This window comes from Osmerus mordax, chromosome 19, assembly GCF_038355195.1.
Source record: "Osmerus mordax isolate fOsmMor3 chromosome 19, fOsmMor3.pri, whole genome shotgun sequence".
NCBI classification, from domain to species: Eukaryota; Metazoa; Chordata; class Actinopteri; order Osmeriformes; family Osmeridae; genus Osmerus; species Osmerus mordax.
The window spans coordinates 4,355,419-4,382,305 of NC_090068.1; the positions used below are offsets into that span (position 1 = coordinate 4,355,419).

The 26,887-nt window shown below is 41.2% G+C and overlaps 1 protein-coding gene across 4 annotated transcripts in view; it reads right to left on the reverse strand.

Annotated features, from left to right (window-relative positions):
- ttc3 (tetratricopeptide repeat domain 3) overlaps positions 1–26,887 on the reverse strand; it is a 56,911-nt gene that overhangs the window by 10,702 nt on the left and 19,322 nt on the right. For 2 of the 4 annotated variants that reach the window (XM_067257804.1, XM_067257803.1), the window contains exons 18-41: positions 25,384–25,539; positions 23,890–23,970; positions 23,682–23,791; positions 23,223–23,349; positions 22,187–22,309; positions 21,977–22,078; positions 21,766–21,858; positions 21,614–21,678; positions 21,381–21,523; positions 20,900–21,226; positions 13,496–13,771; positions 13,364–13,410; positions 13,220–13,276; positions 13,042–13,115; positions 12,793–12,951; positions 11,947–12,628; positions 11,748–11,816; positions 11,461–11,610; positions 11,218–11,357; positions 10,238–10,306; positions 10,013–10,109; positions 8,588–8,691; positions 8,037–8,121; positions 7,870–7,971 (exon numbers count right to left, since the gene is read on the reverse strand). In XM_067257804.1, the coding sequence (XP_067113905.1) occupies positions 7,870–7,971; positions 8,037–8,121; positions 8,588–8,691; positions 10,013–10,109; positions 10,238–10,306; positions 11,218–11,357; positions 11,461–11,610; positions 11,748–11,816; positions 11,947–12,628; positions 12,793–12,951; positions 13,042–13,115; positions 13,220–13,276; positions 13,364–13,410; positions 13,496–13,771; positions 20,900–21,226; positions 21,381–21,523; positions 21,614–21,678; positions 21,766–21,858; positions 21,977–22,078; positions 22,187–22,309; positions 23,223–23,349; positions 23,682–23,791; positions 23,890–23,970; positions 25,384–25,539 (3,438 nt within the window). The remainder of the gene's footprint in view (positions 1–7,869; positions 7,972–8,036; positions 8,122–8,587; positions 8,692–10,012; positions 10,110–10,237; positions 10,307–11,217; positions 11,358–11,460; positions 11,611–11,747; positions 11,817–11,946; positions 12,629–12,792; positions 12,952–13,041; positions 13,116–13,219; positions 13,277–13,363; positions 13,411–13,495; positions 13,772–20,899; positions 21,227–21,380; positions 21,524–21,613; positions 21,679–21,765; positions 21,859–21,976; positions 22,079–22,186; positions 22,310–23,222; positions 23,350–23,681; positions 23,792–23,889; positions 23,971–25,383; positions 25,540–26,887) is intronic. The other 2 variants (XM_067257805.1, XM_067257806.1) reach the window with 2 other exon arrangements.

The window sequence follows — 26,887 nt, forward strand, 5'->3', positions numbered from 1 at the left end:
CCCTGCTAGCTAAATTGCACATGGCTGTTGATTCAATAGCGATTGCTGCCCTTGCTCACGTTTGTATTTTAGGCGCATTATTATGCTTTAGTAGTTTTAATGAATAGTGGGTTTATTGTTATTTACATTAACATTTAGTCATTTAGCAGACGCTCTTATCCAGAGCGACTTACAGCGATTCGCGTCGCTGCAGTGGACACGCACCGTTACTGTAATGTCGAGCCTTGAATTGTTTTGTGTATTGTATAAACATGACGTCTCAGCTCTTCGATAATGTTTAATTTACATTTCTCTGCAGCCAAAACTAGCTAATTTCATGGCAGCCTGGAAATGGCAGAGCAAGTGAAACAACGTCTAAGCCAACATTCCAAACATTCCATATGCTGTTGAAATATGATATTCATATTAATATGCACATTTTATGAATTTTCATATTAAATCATACACATTAACTGTTGACACCATATTGAAGAACAGAACTAGGGGATTTTTATGATGTGAATAAATATATGATTACTTAAGGCAAATCATATTTTATCAAGGTGATTTCAGGCAGCCATTTTTTACAAAAACTTCTCCATCCACCATACCTCATCAGACAACTTCATTTTTAACCACTTTAATTACAAGATGGAGGAAAACTTTGAGCAGGTGGAATATCCACACATCTGTGGGCAATGTGGAACAGAAGACAGATTAGAAATATCATATTTTGATTAAAAGTTATGACCATTCTAGTGACTACATGGAAACACGTGGAAACATGGGGGAAACCTACATTTCTCTGCCCCAAAAGTAGCTAGCGCTATGGCTGGATACTCCTCTCGATAACTAAAAAACGTTGGAGTTTCTTCCACAATCGACCGAATTGGCCAAACAAGGCATGTACATTTAGCTTACAGTGTATATAATCTAGCTAGTTAATGTTGTTTTTCTAAGTTTTTTAGAAATCTGCTAAAATCGAGGCTAAACAGTGCTACTAACGTCATTACTGCCTGTCCTGCCGGACACGGCAGAAAGCGAGTTTTTTTCTGGAAAAAACTCGCATCACTCCCACAAACAAATTCTTCGTAAGTAAAAAGTTTAGACTTTTAATTGACAATATTGACAACACATATTAATAAACTTGTCTTTACTCAGAATATCGTCTCAAATTTCAATTCGAAGCTGTAAATCTAACACTGTAGGCAATCTCCCATGGTCTCCGCTCTGGCTCCGCCTCGAAAAACAATGGCTGCCGTTGCAGACGATACATTTATTTTCCCCTCCCAGTAACCCCTTAACCAATGATATGTACTTTGAGCTTAACTTGTCATGAGTATCTGGCAGTTTTCAGAAATAAAATCGGTGATTGGACGGCAAAGATATTAAGGCGGGTCTTATGGGTCTTTTTCGACCCATATTTGAATGGTCCGGCTGGATAGGGTTAATTGGTTCCACCTTTATTTACACGGGCGGTGTAATTCTCCCTTTCAAGCACATGGCTAAAATTCGAATGTGGTTTTGTGAAATCCATTGAATAGGGTTATAAGTGTTATAACTAGGGATGGGTATCGAGAACCGGTTTTTGTTCAGAACCGGTTCCCAGTGAATCGATTCCTTGGAATCGTTAGCAAAATTCCTTAACGATTCTCTGAGCCGTTAAACAATTGAAATGCTAAGTTTAATAATGGATTAAAAATCGATATGCTCAGTTTAATAATGGGACACGCAAAGGTCTGTCTGAATAAACTATAAAAGTTCACGCATAGACAGACTGTAGCAAACATGGCAACTAGGAAGAAGTGTTCTAAAGTTTGGTTGTATTTCACATGACAAAATGACAACAACGCCACTTGTAACGTGTGTAAAAAGTATATTTCGTCGAAGGGAGGAAATACTACAAATATGAAGAAGCATTTGAACACAGCATGAACTACTGGAACGTCATGTGTTGGATGCATGCAGCAAGCGCAGCTAACGTTCGCGCTTCATCTCTAACTATCTAAAGTAGAGCTAAACTGCTCAAAAGTGATCACAACCACTTGTTACTGTGTGAAGCAATTTGCCTTTGTCTGTAGTCGATCTAGTTATCTTCTGTCCCGTAGTTTGAAGCATACATTTTAGCTCCGGCATTCGTCTCCCATTAGTATTGATCTTATTGATCATTTCACGTTATCGGGGCGGCGTGTGTTATCAGCAAACGTTCGCGTGTCCCATTATTAAACTGAGCATATCGATTTTTAATCCATTATTAAACTGAGCATTTTAATTGTTTAACCTTTTAATAGTCCTTTAAATATGCCTGAAAACGCCTAAACAACATACCCAAAGTACATTGAAAGCTGTTGATGAACCATTTGGAGTACATGCATGTAAATGGTCTCTTTTGAAAGGTGACACTGAAGTTATTTCCCCTGTTGTTAGGACCCCTGTAAGTCCTACTGGTGTTGAGTAATAGAAACTTGAACACAAGGAAACTGAAAGTTTCTATCTCCGACTAGATTTAGTTTTGAAAACAGAGGCCTAGAGGTGGTAGGTTTTAGCTCATTTCAGAGCCAGTCAAAGCCAGTGTGTGTGGGGGTGCAGGACGCGCAGACCTATGGCTGTAGAGGGAAACATTGATAAGAGAATCGAATCGATAAGCAGGAATTGATAAGGAGTCGGAATCGTTAAAATCTTATCAATACGCATCCTTAGTTATAACCCCCTAAAGTGTTTCTGTTTTGTTCTAAAACAGGCTATAAGCCGCTTCGAAATATCAGCCGCACAACCACAAAACTGTAAAATCGCGGCTTTATTTCCGAAAAATATGGTAACTACGCCGTAGCAGGTTGTTTGAGATAACAGATTAACATGTACAAAAGCACCGCCTACGGACCAACCAAAACCGTCTTGGAAAATGGCATCACCATTGGTCGAAGATCCCGTGGATCTAATTGGATGGAAAACATTATTGAATTTAGAGTCAGATCTACTACTGCCTTAATGAGTGATAATGAGAGGGCCATTAACTTTCGCATACAGTCGGCAATTTTCTCCCAACATTCCTTTATTTTATTGGAAGCAACAACAATGTGGCTTTTCATTTAAATGATGCTCTTAAACTCGTTGTTTTTGTTTAAAATTAATGTTTGCTCCTCTTGTCTGAAGTATGGCGCTCTGGACTTGTTTCTATTTGCAAACACGCCCCTTTTTATGTGGACGTGCTCATCGCTCAAAAGTGGGGAATCCTGGGTGGAGAGTTGATAACCACCGTGGTGATACTGAACCTGTTGTTACAACTCTGTGCGCCACAGAATCAACACCGGCCGCCACATATTGCGTTTCGTTATTCTTTTTATTTTATTTTGTTAAGGCTATTTAAAACACGCAGCGTATTCGTTCAGCTACATTTCCTTTCCCTGCTCTCCCTCCGTCTCTCGGTCACTCACGCGTCTCTCTTAGTGATGGGAAGTTCGGATCATTTTACTGATTCGGTTCTTTGAATCTCGTTCAGTAAAATGAACGAATCTTTTTTCGAGTCATTCGTTCATTTCAACGGGGGGGGGCTATCTGTCCACAGCAAACACGTATCATATTCTCATGTAGGTTAGTGCATGACATGTGCACCAGCAGATACTATTTTAAAAGAAATACCTGCATTACATTAAAATAATGTATCATGACAGTTTGTATGATTTGGTAATTTATTATCACACTAGCATTTAATTATCACAGCAAACAACTACACTGCACTAAACTGTAAGTGTAAATGTAAAGTGAAAATAACAAAACCAGTCAGTATGATGACTTGAGCGAATATCATTCACGTCTTACTAAAACAGCGGCCACCCGAAAGGGAATGAGGAAACTGTTTCCTCTACTAGAAAATACAATGCAGGTCACGTGAAAAATGATCCAAAGACTCGTAGAAAGACCGAGTCGGGAAATGAACGAATCGTTCGTTTCCTCTAGCTGCCACTACAGAGCCTATGCAGGTCACTTGAAAAAGAAAGACCGAGTCGGGAAATGAACGAATCGTTCCCTCTAGCGTTTCCTCTAGCTACCACTACAGAGCCTATGCAGGTCACGTAAAAAATTATCCAAAGACTCAAAAAAGACCGAGTTGGGAAATGAACGAATCATTTCTGTTTACTTGGACAAGCCTATGCAACAGTCCCGATGCGCGGCCACGAGAAAATGAACGAATCACTCTGAGAGGACTCGTTACTCCCGAGTACTTGTAAGGATTCGTTCAAAATGAACGAATCGTTCACGAACGACACATCACTAGTCTCTCTCACATACAGACACAAAGTCACAACGTCAGCACACGTTAGCAACGACGCATAGATACGCCGTTCTAGACAGACAGCGATATCAGCGAGCCCTCAGCATTAGTACCATAGCTAAAAGTCGAGGAAAGTTGGTCTTAATCTGCTAGACAAAAGGGTTCCTCTTTGTTTTTGGTGAGAAATCTCACGTGCCCTACTTACCGGCATCATGGAGCTGACCAGCTAAATAGTTATTTAGCACTAGCGTTGCTACCTGCATATACCAGCTCAGTTTTTCTCCTAGATTCAGACCTAGCCCCGGTAAATTGGTAGAGCTAGCCAACTACTACACTTCTGTAGTAGTGCAGTAACTAGCCTACTACACCCCACAATTTCCCCAGAAATATTTTCAGGCTTCAACCAGTGCTGCTCAAGCAGAAAGACAGGGTCAGGGAGAGAAAGAGATAGATTAATTAGGCATTGAGAAAGAAAGAGTAGGAGAGGAGGACAGCATCCAACATGCTGCTGTGAGAGTCAGCTGAAGCAACAGGTGAGGTGGACAAATAGATGTAGAAACAGGCAGGTAAGAAAGCAGGTCTCAGGATAAGGGAACCCATTTATATTCTTCTGTTTCTGGCAGATAGGACTTGAATGGGGTATGAATTTTGTATAGGGTGTTAAATGTGTGTATTTTGGGTTGGGCGTGTGATTCATTTTTGATTTATATTACTTAATATAATAAAGTTCTGTGTAACGAATTATTAACGAAGGAATTATTTTGATCCCCCCCCCGGGCAGACATGGATCAACTTTGGTACTTTGGTGGAACTTGTCTGGTAGCATTGCAATCACTAGCCAAGTTCATTCCTAGCAGGAGCTTGGCGAGATCCTTTTGAATGCCTATCTATTTTCACTGGACTTGCAGTATCAATGGACTCAAGTGATTGTTCGTTAGGGATGGGTATCGAGAACCGGTTCTTGTTTAGTACCGGTTCCCAGTGAATCGATTCCTTGGAATTGTTAACAAAATTCCTTTAATAATGGATTAAAAATCGATATGCTCAGTTTAATAATGGGACACGTGAACGTCTGTCTGAATAAACTTTAAAAGTTCGCGCATAGACAGACTGCAGCAAACATGGCAACTAGGAAGAAGCGTTCTAAAGTTTGGTTGTATTTCACACGACAAAATGACAACAACGCCACTTGTAACGTGTGTAAAAAGTATATTTCGTCGAAGGGAGGAAATACTACAAATATGAAGAAGCATTTGAACACAGCATGAACTACTGGAACGTCATGTGTTGGATGCATGCAGCAAGCGCAGCTAACGTTCGCGCTTCATCTCTAACTATCTAAAGTAGAGCTAAACTGCTCAAAAGTGATCACAACCACTTGTTACTGTGTGAAGCAATTTGCCTTTATTGTGTGTAGTCGATCTAGTTATCTTCTGTCCCGTCGTTTTGAAGCATACATTTTAGCTCCGGCATTCGTCTCCCATTAGTATTGATCTTATTAATCATTTCACGTTATCAGGGCGGCGTGTGTTCTCAGCAAACGTTCGCGTGTCGCATTATTAAACTGAGCATATTAATTGTTTAACCTTTTAATAGTCCTTTAAATATGCCTGAAAACGCCTAAACAACATACCCAAAGTACATTGAAAGCGGTTGTTGAACCATTTGGAGTACATGCATGTAAATGGTCTCTTTTGAAAGGTGACACTGAAGTTATTTTCCCTGTTGTTAGGACCCCTGTAAATCCTACTGGTGTTGAGTAATAGAAGCTTGAACACAAGGAAACTGAAAGCTTCTATCTCCGACTAGATTTAGTTTTGAAAACAGAGGCCTGAAGAGGCCTAGAGGTGATAGGTATTAGCTCATTTCAGAGGCAGTCAAAGCCAGTTTGATAGGTCTGTGCAGGACCCCTGCCTTGATAGGTCCCCTCTACAGCCATAGGTCTGTGCAGGACGCACAGACCTATGGCTGTAGAGGGGAACATCGATAAGAGAATCGATAAGGAATCGAATCGATAAGCAGGAATTGATAAGGAGTTGGAATCGTTAAAATCTTATCAATACGCATCCCTATTGTTCGTTGTTGGTTTTTATACTTTGAATAAAAGGGAAGTGTCTTGATGCAGGTGAAACAGGTCATTGGTCAGTTCCTTGACTTGCATGTTTTCCCAGGTGGTTCCTAGATAAGTGTGAAATGGAATGTAACTTTAGGATTGTGGCCTTAAAATGTTCATACCTTGTATATACTTCATAATGTATCTACACAACACTACAAAATGGTTTTGTTAGTACATTACAATAAGTTGGATACCAAGCTTGACAGTCTCATCATAATGTGAAAGTGACATTAAAACATCAAATTAAATCAACACAGTATCAAAGGAAAGGTATGCATTATCACACATCAATAATCCAGGTAGCGTCCACAAACAGTGTAGTTCTTGAGAAATGTTTTGTACATCCATAAAGTTCAGTTTTGGATAGATCCCTTTGTTTGATCCCAAGTTTCTCTGGAGTAAGTAGAGGCTGAGGAAGGTGGGCCACTTGGCTGGTCCTTCTCCCCCCCCCCCCCCCCATGGGGACACCGGGGGAGACACCGGGTTTGGTATCAACCCTTTGAAGCTCATACAGAAAGATAGTGGCATTGTGTGAGACGTCATCATGTAATGTTGGGGGTTCTTGTGCTAATGTGGTCTGCAGTACTGTGTCTCACTGAGGTGATCAAGTTATCATCATGTTGAAGGTTTGACTGTGTTACAGTAGACAGTTAGGCTGCCAGCATTTGACATCGAATGCAATGAGCGGGTTAAAACATCACTAGCTACATGGGAGTCAGGTGGCTGAGCGGTTAGGGAATTGGGCTAGAAATCCGAAGGTTGCTGGTTCGATTCCCGGCTGTGCAAATTACGTTGTGTCCTTGGGCAAGGCACTTCACCATACTTGCCTCGGGGAGAATGTCCCTGTACTTACTGTAAGTCGCTCTGGATAAGAACGTCTGCTAAATGACTAAATGTAATGTAAATGTAGCTATGATGTGAACCCACATCATTCTAGGAAGACATATTTACTTCAGTTAGATCATAGCCATTTTCTGTTCTCTTACTCTTCTGACACAGTGTCAAAGACCAACACAGGAAAGCAAAAGTGCTAAGTTGTCGTCCGCTCACAATGCTGATTTAAAACAAATGCATCTTTCTAAAATATGTATTTTTTTTATAACCACTAGACCTAATTATTAAACTATTGATATGGTGCACAATAGGCTACTGTCTTTAAAGCCACCTCACAAGATTCTGCACAGCAATCTGGGATCCAGACTGCATTTGCAACAATATTTTGTAAGTGCGCAAGCAAAGCATTCCTGTGGTCGCATTCATGCGAGTCCATGATCAAGGCATCAGATTTATGTTGCTTGAAAGTGTTGAGTGTGGAAAAGGTTTAAAGTGTTAAACGCATTGAAAGTGTTGAGTGCTACCAGTGGAGCACTGAACAACACGTGACGTTTCACCAGAAGTTTAGGAGCATGTATGTAGCGAGTTGGTGGAACTTCTAACTTTAACTGAAGGTATCCTTCTGATAGTCAGTCAGTGCAGGCAGTGTGGATAAGGAGCAACCTACCGGTATGGGTGGAGGCTGGGGGGTGTATGGGATCGTGATGGGGGGCAGGGTGTTCAGCCTGGCCCCCTTCTTCACCTGCTCCAACTGCTCCTGATACTGAGCCTGTGGGGCACAACCATGAGGCTGGAGAATCACCCACACACCTTCACCTGTGTGTGTGTGCTCACCTCTGTTGTGGAGATCTTCTCCTCAGACTCACGCAAACAGGTGCTCCAGGCCTCAATGGCAGGCTGAAGCAGATGGGGAGGGTACCTGTGTGTGTGTGTGTGTGCATGTGTGGGGGGACGACCAATGACAGATGTTTCAACATGTTCCCCTATTATTAAACACTATCAAAGACTGCATGTTGCACTGCTTGTTCCAGGTACCATACCTTGCCTTTCAAAATGGTAAGATACTCCCATTTTATTAGTACCGGTACTTTATGAATAACAGTGATAACATCCTAACTGATGTTGACACTATTGAAACAAAAAATAATTCTACATTTGGTGTTCTGTCCTCTTTTATTCAGTTACTTTTCCTGATGTTTGAGGTTTTTGCCGTGGTATAGTTTCAGAATGGGTACTGAGACAGCAGGCAGTGCAGGCACTGTATCAATGTCATTATATTGGCATTGTGACAACACTAACTAGGAAATGTGACCAAGAGTTACTGAACAGATTAGTGTGCAATAACAGCCACAGCTAAACTGTGCTCATCATAACTGCCAACTCACCTGGGAGCAACTTCCTGGAGTTTAGCCAGGATGGCCCTGGCATCAGTCACTGATCGAAACAGACAGCGCAGCCCTCTGCCCTTCTGGCTTTCCAGGATGAAAACCTAAAAGGGGAAGGAAGGGGGCCAGGAGACTCAGTGTGTGTGTGTGTGCGCGTGTGTATGTAAAAATGAGGGTCTTGCATTGCTGAAAGTAACCCCAGGGCTCGACAATAACGATGGCCCGGGGCCAGTAAAAAGTAACGTTGGGACAGTTAAACTAGCAACTCACTGGCCCGTTCGGGCCACTGCAAATTATTGATTGAAAAAATGTGCATTGTAAAAGTTAATATCCTTCATACGTTTTGCTAAATGCATAAATAACTTTGCAGCTCGTGGGGCGCACAGTTGGCAAATCAAGAGTTGAGTAGTGAGTGACGAGTGGTTGTCAAATTGTAATTCTCTAATCTCGAAAAAAAAATTAACAACTGGCGCGAGACAATAAGGTGAAGATGGCAGCAAAGTAGAGCTACGAGCTCAAACGGAATCAATTTTTTTAATGGAACGAAGTCGTATGTTCCTGTCTAAAGCAGACAAAAGTGCATCTTTTTACACAGGCATCGACAATTTTCGAAAACAATCCCTGACCAGCCATATGCTAGCAGACAGCACCTGGTTTGCGTGACAGCTAAGTGGATGGTTGACAATACATCTTCCAGGCCGTTGACCATGCTGGTCAGGAATTTAAATGTAGATGCCCATCGTGTTATTGCACGACTTATAACAACGGCATATCACGTAATTAAGACGGGCCAGCCGTTCACCTCGTTCCCCCAGGCTATTGAACTGCAGCAGAAGAATGGTGTCGACTTGGGTACATAGTATCATACTGATGAAATGCTATGGAAGCTTTTATATATTAGCATTGAGGGACCAGAGGTTTCAGTCAGACAGAGTTGTGCAGAGATGGCTGTCAGCAGGGAAGAGAGCAGGTCATGTTTGAGGTTAAAAGTCAATTGTTTTGCTGACTATTACCTTTTTATTTGTTAGCACTAGAAATGTTATTTCATTTTTGTTCTTTTTATATCCAGGATGTGTTTAATAAATGATTAAACATGTTAACAGAATAACAACTTATAAGTCTGGTTTTGTTGTAACAATGATAAATTACAACTTTTGGAGGGGGGGCCAGTAAAAATGGTCTTGGGGCCAGTAAGTTTCAAACCCACTGGCCCGGTGGGGCCAGTGCCAACATTTTTTTATGTTGAGCCCTGAACCCAATGGTGAATCTAGATCTAGCTACCCATCTAGAGAAGCACAGACGAGCCCCAGGTAGTGATTGAACATGAGAAAGCACATTCCATTGACACGATAAACCCTGTTCAGGAATGTTCTTGTTCTCTCCATTGTACACATGTCCTCCTCCATCCCACACACACCCACAAACCTGTGATGTGTGAGATCTCAGGGCAGTGCTGGAACACAGGTCTCTGCATCTCTTGATCTCGTCCTCCAGGCTCATCTTCTCACCTGCTGATTGGTTGCTGTGGGAAATAAGGCGTCTGTTCATTAAAAACAGGACTAACTGTTACTATTCAAACCAATGACATTCATAAGTAACAGGACACAGAAACTTAAAGCGCTCGGGTTGGGCCCAAGACTTATCACTTGCCTCAACTCCAAGAAACTGTCCAGTTGTGTCTCATACTCCTTCTTCTTCTCTTTGATGGCTTTGGTTAAACTGGGAGACAAAAAGGTCAACACTCATAACCCCAGACACTTGTTCATTTGAAATTGGTGAAAAGGATCAGGGCACATGTGGAAGTTCCTGGAAAGTTCATGCGAAGGATTTCTCTGTCTTTTTTACTATTCTCCTTTTCTTGCCTATAATTTTTTTTGAAGAAGTCACTCAATATAATAACCAACATGTTTCGGATCACTACATACTAGGGTTGGGTATCGAGAACCAGTCATTTTTAGAACCAAATTTCTAAGAACCATGGATGCGATAAGACACGTGCATCTCAATTCCTCACTTTGGTTCTTAACTTGATTACGAAGGGTATTACGATCCCTTGGTGGTATTTTTCCGTAGATGAAATTGCTAATTTGCGAAGGTTTCTTCTGCACTGTTGCTTGTACTCCCCCGGTTAAGCCTTTCACATGGCTACAGGCTGATTGGTTGATTTTACAGCTCAAATATAAAGCCAAAAAGTTCACAGCGTTTCCACAACATAACCATGGGAAGCCTATTCAAAATACAGTCATCCATCAACTACCACTGGAAACATTGATATGATCCTGAACTCAGCCCTTTCAAATGGCAATATTATCAGTTTTGGTCAGTTCTGACAGCCTATTTGTTCATTCTCAGCATAAGGAAAATAGGAGAATGTTGAAATCATTTTCCAAAATCTTCCTTGACATTTGACTTTTTCCTCAAATCTTTCCATGTTGTCCATGACTGGAAAATTGGTGAACTGTGTTCCAGGATGCCTGGGAACCCATGGTTAATGCTTGACTAGTGCCATACCACTGGTGGACATGCACACATCTTCCAAAGTGACTACTCTGGTTTAACAGATGGGACAGACTAAAGCAGAAGTGCCGTCTGGTCCCATTTCCTGGGACATTCCAAGACGTATGAGCTACCTCTCCTGGGACTCCAGCAGCTCCTTCATCTCAGCCTTCATGGCCTTCAGGGTCTCCTGGTTGTCCCTCTTCTCCTGCTGATCTTTCTTCACCTCCTCCTCCAGCTGTTTCTGGAACAGGGCTAGCTCTCTGTTGGAGATCTGGCAGAGAGGTTCAGCTCATTAACCTACACGCTGGACTGCCTTTAGTGGTATTTGAAGGTTCTCTGTGGTTAGTGATGAGAAATGGAAAAGCAATCCTCACCTTTATGTTTTGGTTGATGTTGTCATATTCTTCTTTGAGGCCAGAGATTTCCTCTTGGCGTCTTAGCTTCACAAAGCTGTAGTTCTCTTTCATCTGGTGGATTTGTTTCTTGAACTCAGTGTTATCCTTCTCCTTCCTGCTCATCTCCCCCTGAGGAAAAAGATCAGTAAACAATTGTAAGAGGAACTTGTTGGGTTGTATTTCAGTTACATTTAAGAACTTTATGTGAGGAAGTTTACTTGAGTTATAGACATTTGTGGTTTATAGAGAACTTGACTATAACTGACATTATTTATCTCAAAAGGCTCATATGGTTCTGTATTAACTGCCACATCATTGTTGGAGTCACAGGTTGCCTAGAGAGGAAAAAAGAGATATATTAGCAGTGAGATACGCAACAGCCCACAAAATGCGGTGCATTTCAGCTCCGTCTTGATTTCTTCATATTGACCACGAGGTTCTCTGGCTAGAGCATACATTATATACCTGTACAGCTGCAGTTTTAACAGACAACTTCCTCGATGTACTTCCAGAAGAGATGAGGGTTTCCCACACACTGTTTTCATCCACCTCGCTAACAAACTGGTCCAAATCCCCACAGTCACTGACACGGTACTGTTCATGACCTGCTGTACAGGCATTAGTCCCAACATAAAGCATAGCTTCATCTACTCCTTGGGTACTGAACGCACCTGCTAAACTGCTGACATATGTGTTAGGCTGAGGTGGACATGGGTAAAACATATGAGGATTATAAGGAAGCCGGTGATAGCCTGTCAAAACTGGCTCATGCCTCACTGGGGTCGTCATCCCTTCGCCAAAGCTGACAGTCTCGCTAAAATCATCCATTCCCATATCCCCACTACAGGGGTGAAATTCCCCAGCTGAAGGGTTTAAGTCCAGCCTGTACGAGGGGTCTCCTATGTACTCCAGGTGGTTGAGTTGTTGATGTGCGGTGGCGGTGTACTGCAGGGTTACGGCATGCTTCATCAGGCCGATGAGGTCGCCGTTCATGACGAAGCGCAGTGAGCTGAGGAGGAAGGGCTGGAGGCCCCCGGCTTCCTGGATCTTCTGCTGGGCCTCAGGCGGGAAGCTGTCCAGCAGGCCCACCAGCAGGGGGTCTTGGGCCCCCAGAGGGCCATGCTGCTCCAGGATCTGGGCAAAGTAGCTGATGGGAATGAGGGGGAGACAAAGGGAGGAGGAAGAGACGGATGGGGGACAGAGGGGGGAGACAGAAAGAAAAGGAAGTGAGAGTGTCCGAATAATAAAAGATTTGGAGTATTTGAATACATCAGTGTGTACATGTTTCAATGGAGAGCCAGCTGAACGTACTCATATAAACTCTCTTTAGTAGGGTCAGGGTTGTTGTTGGTCAGTATCTGTTTATGAAGGGTACTGTGATTACTGCTGTTATACTGGTCCTCAAATGCTGCCACTCGATCTCGAAGGCGATTGGGTACACTAAATGGATCACTAGGGTCAAGGATCATTCTGTAGAGAAAGATGGACAGGTGAGAATAATTCCAACGGAGCCTCCAATAGGAATTCAGAATTTATATGTTCTTTGGACCGGGCACTCACAAAGAATTCTCATCGTCAAAGAAATCCTCCTCATCCTCTTCTCTAGTACTTCTGACTCCCATGTAAATGATGTTCTGATGAAGAAGGAGAGTGACTTAGTATGATATTCACAATGTAGAGGGCATACACAAACACACCAAAAGGCAGCCAAAAAAAAAACAGGCACACAAATGCTCACCTTAGGTTCTTTTTGTTTCCTTTTGCGGTTTCTGTTTTTATTCTTACTAGGAGAATTCTAAAGGACATAGGAAGTAGGATCGTAGCATCTGGAAAAGTACATTTTAAAAACTATACTTTTGAATGCTATTTAAGTAATACTCACATTTAGATTTTCATTCTCTGTCTTTCTAATGACTACACAAAGGCCATCTGAAATATGAACAGGGAAGTCAGAAATCATTTACTGGGAATAAATAAACACGTTAAATAATACAAATTGAGGATTAAGTCTTACCCATCATTTCAAAATATTCATCCAATACTGAGTGGCAGGATGTATATTGCTCTCTGTGCTCCTCCAGAGTCCAGATAAACAGTCTCATCTCTTGATGCGGGGCCTGCTTCAGGTACTCTGTCACAGTCAGGCCCCCACGGCTGAAAAATTCGGGCCTAGTGCCGAACTTCTCTATGAACATGTCCTGTAGCGGGGGGAACAACAGCAGGGGGGACAGGTCCAGCTGCTCTAGGTGTTCAGCATGTCGCTCGATGAACACGCATGCTGCTTTCATGCCTGCCGTGGGGATGGGAGGGTTAGCCGGTAAGAAAGCTCATACAGGTGTGATGTTGTGGATACGTCTAAAAAAGGGTTGCAACAAACGATTATTTTGATAGTCGACTAATCTAAGGATTATTAGAATGACGAATCGTTGAGATATTGTCATTCACCATTTAATAAACTGTATCAACAATTAACTGACTGATGCAGCATTCTGCCTAATATCTCCTTTTGTATGTCATATGAATATGGAACAAAACAAAGGTGAGTGATAAGACGTTTTATTTTTGGATAAACTATAAAGAATGTAATTGTTGGAATGCTGCTTCAGCTTGCGTCATAATATTATTCTATTTCTTCCGTCGCACCTTTCAGCTCCTTCAGATTTTCGGCTATTAAAACCTTTCAGCTATCAACAAATTCAGCAGTTTCAGGGGTTGCCCGCTATGACTTTTCAGCTTTCTACCTCCAGTGTTTCCTCTATGTTGATTTCTGCCACCACGGTATCAGAAATAGGGCTGTAAAAAAAATGGGTCCGTCTATCAGCAGTGATTGTTAAAGTGCATGTTGGAGAATAGCAGACACACTCTTCACACCGCAGTTGAGATTGCCTGTGTACGTCCTTGAGAACTGTAAGTTGTATAATTTATGTTGTCAGTTCATTTAAGCCTGTTATTGTATAAGTCAATAGTTCTTGCAAATTAAAATTAAGTTAACTGGTGATTTTCGTTGTTTGTATTCTTCCCCTGCTAGCTAAATTGCACGTCTGTTGATTCGATAGCGATTGCTGCCCTTGCTCACGTTTGTATTTTAGGTGCATTATTATGCTGAAATAGTTGTAATGAATTAATAGTGGGTTTATTGTTATTATTTGCTAAAGAATGCTTAGCCTATCAAGATCAAATGAAGCAGACAGTGTACATGCTTTCGAGTACCTTAATCGATAGGCTACTGACCATTTACAATAAGTTGTTACGTCAATTATTAATTGGCAGCATTTAGGCCATTTAGAACATACTGTATGAGCGGAAGGTGTCTTTAAGTAGCCTAACCTTATTGCTTTAGGGGAAATAAGACGAAAATATGTGCAATATTACATTAGCTATTAGACCATTACATTAACCTGCTCCGAAATATAGGGTTAGAACTTTGTTTCGGCAGGGGTGGGGGGGTGGGGGGATGGGTTTGGACAGACCTGCCCCCACTCCTAAAAAATAAATAAAAATCCTATCCTCTTATGCTTGAATTAATATAAATCAATATTCATAATATTTTTAACATTGTTTTCCAATGGAGGTTTTTTCCAAATCCTCTTAAACTTCTTTAACTTTCAAATTATTCTTCTTCCTCAATCTTTCAGCTACAGCCACCATTTAAAACTTTAAAATGTTGACAAGACCCTAAACTATTTTTTGCAGCTTTTTGATATCTATTCAACTTTTTTAATTATTAATCTCCTAAAAAAGGTTTGTAAACGTTATATGGGTCGAATATTCCTCCCCTTCAATAATACCAATTGGTATTGTATTTTATATCGTTGGAAAGCCTGACTAGTCACCTTTACCTGAAGAGCCGACTATTTTTAATAGATTAATATAGCCTATACAAATGTAATGATTATGAAATAATGGGTCTTTAAAATAATTGACTAATTCAAAGAACAAAAAAATACTTGTAGGCCCAAAGGAGCACATGATCATCCTCACATTCTGTTCCTGTCATTCATACACGTGGTGTCAACCAATTAGACTGCATGAGGGAGGGCCGAGCCAACTCACACACACTCAGTAGACGAGTAGTCGAAACACAGAGCAGAGCCATAACAAATCAATGCATTTTTAAAGACATTGTGGTTAAGTGAGTTAAATGAGTATGATTTAATTTAATAATTTAATTCAAATTGTTTTCATACCCATCATAGTCAAATTCATAGTTAAAACATAACATTTTTAAAGAGCCGTTTGGGAGCCAAATGAGCCGGCTCACGTAAAAGAGACGGAATGCCCATCACTAGTGGGATCAGCTTGGGCGTGCTGTACGTGCCAGAGTGACCAACGCAAACATGTTGGCTGAATTGCGACAAATCCTGGTTGAGGAATGGGATGCCATCCCACAGCAGTGTGTGACCAGGCTGGTGACCAGCATGAGGAGGAGGTGCCAAGCTGTTGTGGCTGCGTATGGATCTTCCACATGCTACTGAGGTCCCTGACAGTGTAAAATGAATAAAGCGCAAAAATGGCCAATATGTGTTGTTTTTTCCTTATAACTGTGGGAGAGTGCAATCATCCAATCCACCAAGCAACTCAAAACGAGAGTGAATACCAACAGAAGAATATTGCAGGGGATTTGGGCTAATTTTTTGGGGCCGCTACCCACACGGTTAGCTGTGTTGCTCATTCCACTAATGCACGATCCTTACAAGTTGCACCTCGTTGTAAAGGTGACTAATCAGGCTTTCCAACAATATAAAACACAATACCAATTGGTATTATTGAAGGGGAGGAATAATCGACAGAAATAACGTTTCCGAAAAAGATTTGTGGAGTTTATTTAAAAATTCATTTCAGCTTTCAGATTTTCTGCAGGAAAAGCACTTTTTAGTTTACAATATCTTATTTCAAACATGTTAAGAAAAGTCCCGACTCCTATGCTAGATCACTTTCATCTATGCAAACCAAACTATCACTTTACTGCAATAATGTATTTTACAATAGAAATACAAGAGGACACATACAAAACTGGGGCTGGGCGGTATGGCCTAAAATGTTTATCACGGTATAATTCGTAAGCATCGGTAACGGTATATATCACAATATATTAGTTAAATCTTAAAATGTCATGACAATGCAATCCGCACTGCAGCGGCTAATCTACCGCACTCAGACATATTTGGATTGGGTAACTCCGGTGTGTCGCATGAGTTGAATTTTCCAACTTTTGCAGTAGCCTACGTTTATGTGATCGCAAGAAAACGTAATTGTTTATAGCTAACTCACTACAAATATGTATTACATGGCTGAATACTCAATTATGTTGGCCTACAATAAAATTTCACAATTCAAACCAACCTGGCATTGGATTTGTTAAACGTATTCTGGTAGATTGTTCATATTCGCGCACATGCATGGCTTTCAGGTGGTGAAAAGGTTTGCTAGTGTTTCCACTTTTGGCTACCACAATTCGACGACACAACTTACTGAGTAGGTTTGTTGGTCGATGTTGGATACAAGTTGAAACCAAACAATTTCCAAACGACAGAAGAGGCCCCCTTTTTTTACCAATTCTTCTTCGTCCGGCAAATCAACCCCACTGCAGGGTTTTTCTTGGGTCAAAATGGGTCTTCGGTGCTCCAAAAAATATATATTATATTTCTTCTTTTTTCTAATCAATGTATTTATTCACAGGTGAATAAATACATTGAAATAAATCTCATCTAATAGCTAATGTAATATTGCACATATTTTTGTCCTATTTCCCCTAAAGCAATAAAGTTAGGCTACTTAGACACCTTACACTCATAAAGTATGTTCTAAATGACATAAATGCTGCCAATTAATAATTGACGTAACAACTTATTGTAAATGGTCAGTAGCCTAGCCAAGGTAGGCCACGCTGAAGCATGTACACTGCCTGCTTCATTTGATCTTGATAGGCTAAGCATTCTTTAGCAAATAATAACAATAAACGTCTTCAGCACCTAAAATACAAACGTGAGCAAGGGCAGCAATCGCTATTGAATCAACAGACGTGCAATTTAGCTAGCAGTGGAAGAATACAAAAGAAAATCACCAGTTAACTTGATTTAAATTTGCAAGAACTATAAACTTATACAATAACAGGCTTAAATGAACTGACAACAAGTTATACGACTTACCGTACTCAAGGACGCACACACGCAATCTCAACTGCGGTGTGAAGCGCGTGTCTGTGCTATTCTCCGACATGCACTCTAACAATCAGTGCTGATAGACGGCCTAAAATTTTGTACAGCCTGATTTCTGATACCGTGGCGGCAGAAATTTAGCCATAGAGGAAACACTGCACTATATATTATCATTCCCGGTTAAGAATACCAATGGAGGCTGCGTTGGAAATCGTTAATCAAACTTTTGTCAGCATTTTGAGTGGAAATTCCATTTGCATTTGTACAGGTGTATTCGTGCACGTCGGGCTGGCCCTCGCAGCCGTTCTGTCCATTCGCACACCTCACACTTGCGTCTTGATCAGACAAGAAGACACGCTTATCAACTTGATTACTATTGATCAAAACAGAACGAGGGTTCGGCTGTAGCCTACTTGAAACACTATAGAGAACATATTCGCTGACATGCATTTCACGCGTGATGAACCCAGCCTTTTTTTTCTTTTTTTTTTATATATATATATATATATATATCACAGACTTTTTTTTGCCTTTGGCGCTCAGGATTAGTCATTGGCGTTTGGGAAAACGGCTTTGGCGCGCACCGACATTTTCTCTATGCAGGAAAAACCCTGCACTGGCGTTATTTTCAGACCATTAACGCTTGCTTACACTTGTCAACAAAAGCAGTTTACTCCAATGAATGTTTGCTTCCTCTGGAGTTGCGCTAGCTTGTTTGTTGACTTTCTATGGCTGGCACGATGCGTGCTAGCCTGGCTCTGCCCTCCTACGTACTTCCGCTTAATTTTATTTTTGCTTCTGTACATAGGTCTGGCCATGAGGTACGTAAGTCAGATTATTATTTTTTTTTTCAAGTTTTGCTGAGTTTTGTTGGTGGCCATGATGTTGTGGCCCTCCTCCCCACGGGGTTCGGGAACGGTTTGATTTTCCAGCTACGGCAGCTAGATCTGTTACAGTAGTGGTGAAGGAATTGGCTAAGGCGAACACTAGCGATTGGTTATGGCAGATCAGAGTGGCTCTGGGCAGATCCAATAGTTTTAAACTTCAACAGAGTACCCGCCTACAAGGAAGTCAACGCTTGTCAATGGAGCGAGGCCAGACTCTCTGTACAAATGCAATGTACGAGAGTCTGGTTAGGACCATGCTAGATGCGTGCAGCGTCCATCCTTAAATGTTTTTTGTAAAAAGGTACAAATTTGAACTAACTCACTAGGCTGTATCACTCAGGGGCGTAGCCACGGGTAGGCACAGGCCTACCCAATTTGTTCTAAGGCCTACCCAAACACGAAAATATCTCTGAAAAATGATGCACCGGATGCATATCGCAAAGTAAATAAGTTAAAAAAAAAACTGAAAAGATGCCCATCCATGTTTTTCTAGGCCTACCCAAAAAGATTATTCTGGCTACGCCCCTGGTATCACTTGACTTATATTTTATACCAAACAAACACTTTACTTCATACATGCATTAAAATATCGTGATATTCATGATATTGCAAAATCCATATCATGGTTCAACGCCATACCGGCAGGGTTTTCCGCAGAAAATGTGTTAGTTAAGGTGTTAGGGTGTAAGGGCTGTCAACGAATATTCCATATTCAAATATGTATTCGAATAGTGGTTATAAAAAAAAGTTTGAATGTGAAAATTAATATTTGAATGTAAAAGAAATTCAAACACAACCGCGGTAGCAGTGGCGCGTCTGTCTGCTTTTCGGGTGGGCGCGCGCCTCAGCGTCACTGCTGACAGTTGACTTGTGTGGAAGATGGCAGAAAGTGCAGAATCCATCTTGACCGCAGCAAAGAAAGTGATTGTAACCAAAAAATCTAAAGAGTGATGTCTGGAAATATTTCGGATTTTGGTCAGTTGATGGTAAACTTATTGAGCCTACAGCTAAAGTAGTGTGTAAGCAATGTAAGCCAGAGTTAGCTTACCATTCAACAACTAGCAACTTGAGGCTACATCTCCACGTTTACCACAGCACAGCTCGCTCGGAGCGTTCAATGTAGGTTCTATACTGTAAAACTTCAATTAATGTTAATAATATTTGTTTCAATCACTGAATGAAGCCTGCCATATTTGGGACAGGAATCTCAACCTTAAATTGCTTGCACAAAACTCTTGATCAGAACTCAGCATTTGTTTATTGTTGTCGTTCATTTTACACCGCTATGCGCAGAGAGCGCAACGGTGCGGGAGAGAGAGAGAAAGAAAGAGTGTGTGTGTGCGAGCGAGCGAGAGGCCAAGGTCTGCGGTCTTGGCCATTAGTTAATTGACTTTTTGTGTAGGTAATATGTTGTTAAATATGTTTAAACTTGAATAAATTAGGCCTACCTACAAGTAGTTGTATCTCGTTGTATTAATTTGTCCTGTTATTGACGTGCCTAATGGCCAACCAGAAATTCGAATATATTCAAATATGTGTTTTTTTAAAGGGAATATTCGAACGTCATTTTTGAGAAATTTGAACGATTTTCGGAAAATAACAATCGCGATTAACTTGCAATTGCGATTTAATATGCGATTATTATATGATCGGCATATTATTAATATAGATATATACTAGCCTACTGATCTCCAGTCAGCAACATAAAAGTTCAGAAAAACTAAGGAGAACATAACGCCTGTAGCCTACCTCATAGAAAATATTTTAGTAAATCAAAGCTGAACTAGAAACATATACGCTTTAGCTGCAGTTTCTTAACTAAAGCTAGCTAGCTAACGTTTCGGAAAAATAACTTGCGCTGTGGAGACAGTCGGAAATATTTAGAACTCACGCATCTAAAGGTTAAATCTTAGAAGAAAAAGAAACACTGTCTGAACATTTCTGATCCAGTCAGTAGCCGTAGTAGTAACAGAAACAGTATGGCACGGTCAGCCATAGTGATACTATAGGTTCACGCCTCCGCATCGTCCATTATCAGGTGATATTGTACACCTCGTCGAGCATCATCCCTTACATGTATTACACACAACAGCATTTCTTGTTTGAAGTTTTGTAAAACGTTCCCACACACTAGTTCAGCTTGGTTTGCACTCCAACATTCTCATAAGCACTGTGTCTCATCTTCTATTGAATTGCATATGGGAGCGTTACAGTCTAGCGCTACAGCGCCACACTGATCAAATTGCGTTATTGCAGGCCCTTAAAATAGGTCATATTAGATCGACTTTCTGTTGTGGAAAGTATCCTACGTTTGAGCTGAACAGCTTGCGATGTGAACACATCAGCTGCAGTAACAAGTGGAGTTGTGCTTACCAGCGTTGTCCAGCTGAAGGGCCCAGTCGTGCAGCCTGGGGCTGGTGTTACGGCTGCCGCTGAGGGACTGGATAAACACACGGCCCCACACCCGGTTCTTCCTTTCCAGGAGCAGCTCTGCCACCTCCCACAGGCTCTCAGGCTTGAGCCTGTCTCTGGCCCCTGGCACCAGCGCGCTGCCCTTCTGGTGGTCCAGGTCTATCCATGGCTTCAGGCTCCTCAGTAGGGAAGCTACGTTGTGGCTGTTCTCGTCCTGGAGAAGCTTGCGGTTCTCATTGATCTGCAGGAGGATGTGGTCCCTGCATAGCAGCCATGTAGAGGAGGGAGCTAGGGAGGTGGAGGGATGAAGTTGTTTTAATTCTACTTTCAGTAAAAAGGCATTCAATAACTGCTGCACGTGGATGAAAGTGATCACAAGGGCGGAATGCAAAGACACCATCTGGCGAGCATTTTACAGGAGCTGGGTTTAAGTTACACATACCTTTCTCTTCAGGCTCCACTGCGGTATTGTCATTCTTCTCCGAAGGTGTTTGGTCATTCTGGTCTGGTTGAGTCTGAGAGTTTGCTTGTTTGTGTTGCTTCCTCCTGTGTTTACGATCCTCTTTGGACTTCAACTTCTTGAGACTGAGGAGTAACAAAAAAAACAATGATGGAGGACATGCCACAGTGTGAAACGACAAGTTTGGACAACAGCAACGTAATGACTCCACCCACCTAGTACATTTCTGATTTACTTTAACTTTTACCGGACCCATAGGTTTTGTGACAGGTGCCTCAAACTGGAATTAAAGGGAAGAGATTCACATGAATGCCTGTTTCACGACAATGACCAACAGTACACTATCCAGTCCAGAGGGATACCTTACCTTGCACTTCAAAATGCCTGTTGAACCATAGATTTGAATATTACAGATGACACCCCTGCAGTCAGGTGTAAAGCACATGTCCAGCAGGAATTCCTGTGGATGTTAAAACAATCCCAATGGTGAAAGATGTGCACCTGCAAGTGAGCTTACTCAATCTGAACTTCCTTGATTCCTGTTATATGTTTACAACTTCAAACAGGTAGTACCTTACCTTTTCATTCCTATCAGAGAAGGAGGTGGTTTTCACCGTCTTCCAACAGCTGATATGGTACTCAACAATGCAATTTTGGCAGCAAACGATACGAATAAAACCCTATGAAGTAAAGACAGATGTTAAGTGTTTATGGATTGTTGACTTGAAAACCTTTTTTCATGATTAGAAGTTGGATTGAGCTGTACTCTACTTGGTTAGCCCGTTTACCTTAAAATCTGGATCCGTAAAGAAGATTTCCAGTTTTGAATGGCCAGCACAATTGGAATACCGGCAAATTGCATCTGGTTTAGGGGGAAACTTGCACATCTCAATAGATGTCTCCAGACTACCCTGATGGATCAAACAAAGAAATCATCAAAATAAGTTTATTCTCAAATCTGTTTTTCCAGCTCCACTGTAATACAAGTTTTACATGAACTTTCAATCCTTGTACTGGATTTCATCCAATTATGACTTTGGGTCTCATTCACAACATTGCGTACACACAAATCTGTGCTTGAACCGTGCGAACATTTGCAAAATCAGGATTCAACAATATTGCCTAATCTGAATTTGTTCAACAACCTCAGACCACGAGTACACAGAAATGATAAAGGACTTTCATTTCAAAAACGTAAAGACACACCTTGTTACCTAAATACATAATATTAAAGCCACATTTATCAAAAGGCTTTAATCAACAATATAGAAAACAGTAAATGTATTCATGCATTGGCCATTTAAAATAAACATGAAATTGATGCACTTTTAGCCTATCAATTTTGGTCATCATTTAATCAACTAAAAACCAGTCCTAGCTTACAATGGAGTATGTGACAATGTCATCTCTGAAGTGTAATTGTTTGGTTTTCTACGGTTTTAGAGTGCTTTTACTGGCTTCCACCTTGGACACTAGTGTTTAAATTTCTTCAGTCATTAATTTTTGTTTGTAGATATTTTGCTTTAGCGGCATGCTTCTCTATTCCAAAAATGTTCCCTCTTTTTCAATGATACACTTGTAGGCAAACATATTTCCGTCTATGGAGAAATGGGGGCGTGGCAGTATGCTGATGGCAAATAAAAGTGTGCGTCTATCAACTTAGAACAATTCAGAATCATCAAGAAATGTCAGAGCAAAATTGGCGGTGTGCACCTGTCACAAATCCAACGGTACTTTAGAGTGGACTAACTTTGTGCGCTAAGTAAAAACATTTCTCTGGACCCATTAGTGAATGAGGCCCAATGTTAGCAGTTAATCACCAACCTTGAAATAGTCTGGTTGTGTATCTTTAACAATATCCTTTGTTGTGGGCCAAGACAGTTTACCAGGTGTTATCTGCTTTTTTACCATCTGCAAAGAATAAGAAAACTGTTCCAGAGCTTTTGGAAATCTGGGAGGGAAAAAACAGAGGGGTTCATGAATTACAACTCACTGCTCCAGCACACCAGTTAAGCTGCATAGTGTGTATATATTTAAATTACATTACATTTAGTCATTAGCAGACGCTTGTGTGTATGTGCAGGGTTTCCCAGAGAAAATGTGTTAGTTAAGGTGGTCTGGGTTGGGTTTGCCATCAGACCGGGGGGGGGGGGGGCTAGTTTGTATGATCGACTAATGCGACAAAAAAAAATTACGACGTAGTTAAGTCGGCAAGCGTGTGTTGCTTAGGAAAAGTGCTGCGGGAAACCCTGATGTGCATGTGTATGTATGAGGCCTGGTTACCTGTTCCACTTCAGATACATTTTTCCAATGCCAAAATACACCAGGCACTGAAACGTTCTCTCTTCAAACAATTTGATCTTCTCAAATTCCCTTTCAGCCTCAGCAAGTTCCTACATTAAACATATTGGTTGTTGATACAACGCCAGAACATAATTTCCAGAATTGGACATGCACTTTAAATATAATCCCTGAAAGAAAATGTATTTACCTCAGGTTGGCCAATCTCCACAAGGGCTAATGCACGGCCATAAATCAACAATATTTGGTCAATAGTTGACAAACCGAGATCCTGAGGTGGAGAAGGTATATATAGAAAGTATTTGGACATACATGACTCAAAGATGTGCAAAGTTACAATGTTGCTTGCCATATAAAACAAGCTACAGTATAGACAATATTGTTGTCCACAGGTTAATCATTGAGCAAACAAAAGTTACTGCACAAATGTGCATTGTGTCTCACAGACTTGGCTAGCTAGCAAAATACTATGCTAGTGAAGTTGTCCCGATAGATATCTTGTAAACTAGTTGCCTTGCATTGATGCCTTGCATTGATGAGCTCAATCTGATACGCAGAGTTTGTATGAGAGGCTTCTCTCCTTGATGTCAAGAGGTCATGCTGTGGAATTAACCCCAGTATACATTTAGACAAAGGTCCCAAGGGTAAGAGGAACAGGCTTCACTAAGTTACAAATGACAGTTATTTACATTTACATTTAGTCATTTAGCAGACGCTCTTATCCAGAGCGACTTACACTAAGTACAGGGACATTCCCCCGAGGCAAGTAGGGTGAAGTGCCTTGCCCAAGGACACAACGTCACTTGGCATGACCGGGAATCGAACTGGCAACCTTCGGATTACTAGTCCGACTCCCTCACCGCTCAGCCACCTGACTCCCAGCTACCTGACTCCCAGTTATACCCTTTAAAAGGACAAACTTGCTGACCACCTGTTGTACACTCTAAGGAAATACATACAATATTTCTACTTGTCTTTTTGTATAAAGGCTGTTTGTAACCCATGGCCTGCATTCATTTGACCACTCTGCCCTGAATGGTCATATGATCCGGCATCGTTCTAATAAACAAAGTCAAACCTTGTAATTGTTGTTCATCTTTCCGGCCACCAACTGAAATGATCCTATCACCATCTATCTACATAGATAACGAGTTGATTACTTAAATTCTTAAGCTAATCGACTGCCCAAATATAAGTGATATGCAATCACTTCCATTTGTTGGCAAACATTGACGTGTGAATTCACACAAAAAGTTGTGTAATTCATCCAGATCTATGACATACGATCTGGATGTAGCTAACTGATAAAATCTTTGTATCCAAGTCTGGTATGTGGAAACATGTCAAAGGTCAACAAGGAGATGGCTGAGACTCATTTGTGAAACCTATGCAAACCAAGCTTTTTAATAATGATCTGTTTCAGACCTTTTAATTGCATATATACCTACTTAGACTTACCTACTTATACTAAAGTCTTCCATACGAGTTTCATCACTACACTAATAAAAGCGGACTTGATAGGCAGCCAACAATTTTCTAGAGCAGTGGGTTTTATGCCAGTACAAATAAATCCTTTACGAACATGACCAAATAGTTCCATAGTTTGTCACAGGTTTTTGGCTGAGTGGCACCATGTTACAGCATATCATAGCCATGAACGAGCATGTCCTCCTTGTTGGCGTACCTTGGCTGTGCTGAGGGCCAGTACGCCCAGGGCTCTGGAGAAGGCCTGCTCAGCGTTGCGGCTGCGCTGGTCGGTCAGGGCAGCGCAGGCGTCCTGCACGGCAGACCGCACTGCCTCATACTGGCTGCTGCTGCTGCCAACCGCCTGAGGGGACAGCTGGAGGAACGGCCAGAAAGTTACTTGTGACTTTTAAATTGTTACTTTTACATCCACACAAACGTGTATATATATATACACACACACACACATACATATCAGAAATATTCAACCCACCAGATTTGATCAATTACAGTTTTTTTCAAAGAGCAAGATTCTGCTTCCGATGTCTTCTTTATGAGTTGAGTGATAGACAAATCAACACATAAAATGCAGGATTAGGGATGCGTATTGATAAGATTGTAACGATTCCGACTCCTTATCAATTCTCTTGTCGATGTTCCCCTCTACAGTCATAGGTCTGTGCGTCCTGCACCCCCACACACACTCGTTCTAAACGAATTTCTCCAACTGGCTTTGACTGGCTCTGAAATGAGCTAAAACCTACCACCTCTAGGCCTCTGTTTTCAAAACTAAATCTAGTCGGAGATAGAAACTTTCAGGCATGTTGAGCAATTTTAAATGACTGTTCTGCCAAGCAAAGTGTGCTACAGTTTGGGTCACACTCTGATCTGAAAGTTTGTGCTGGATCTGTGCAATAATACTTATTTCAGTGAATCCCCATTTTAGTCATGGTTATCTTTGCCTTTTATCTTAAAGCTCGGCATTTAGCTTATCAGTTAATAAATGTGTGTGGCAAAGTTATTTTGAAGTAATTTATTAATTATGTGAAGACAAAAACATTATTAGCCCACATCAAGTGCAATTAACCATGGCCTTCTTCAGTGTTTAAAATTTTATCCTACAATTTTCAATTGCTGCCACGTTCTTTTTTGGGCTATTATTTCTCAATCTCCTGTTGAGAATATTGGCCATAGGCTACTGTCAGAACCGTTTCAGACAGCTCATCAAATTACGCTAATTATCAGTAGGCCTAACTGCATATAGTTATGTTAAGTAGATTTGGTAGACCTACAATTTACGCAATATTACGGTCGTAATGGTTTGACAAGTTGTATCACTTACCGTGTTAATTGCGGCAACATTGTCCTTTTTGGGGACAACTCCCCCAAAAATCTATTTACGCTGCTGAAAATAACAACCCTCTGCTGGTTTACGCTTGGCTTTTTGCGACAGAACTCCTCTTTTTGACGATCGCCTGATCTGGGCTGCACAGTCTAAGCTTATTGAGGTCTAGCTTGAATTAGCGTTGCCTGTTAGTGCAACGGAACGTTAGTGTAACGGCTTGAGTCTTAAGTCTAAGTTACATTTACATTTAGTCATTTAACAGACGCTCTTATCCAGAGCGACTTACAGTAAGTACAGGGACATTCCCCCTAGGCAAGTAGGGTGAAGTGCCTTGCCCAAGGACACAACGTCATTTGGTTGGCATAGCCGGGAATCGAAC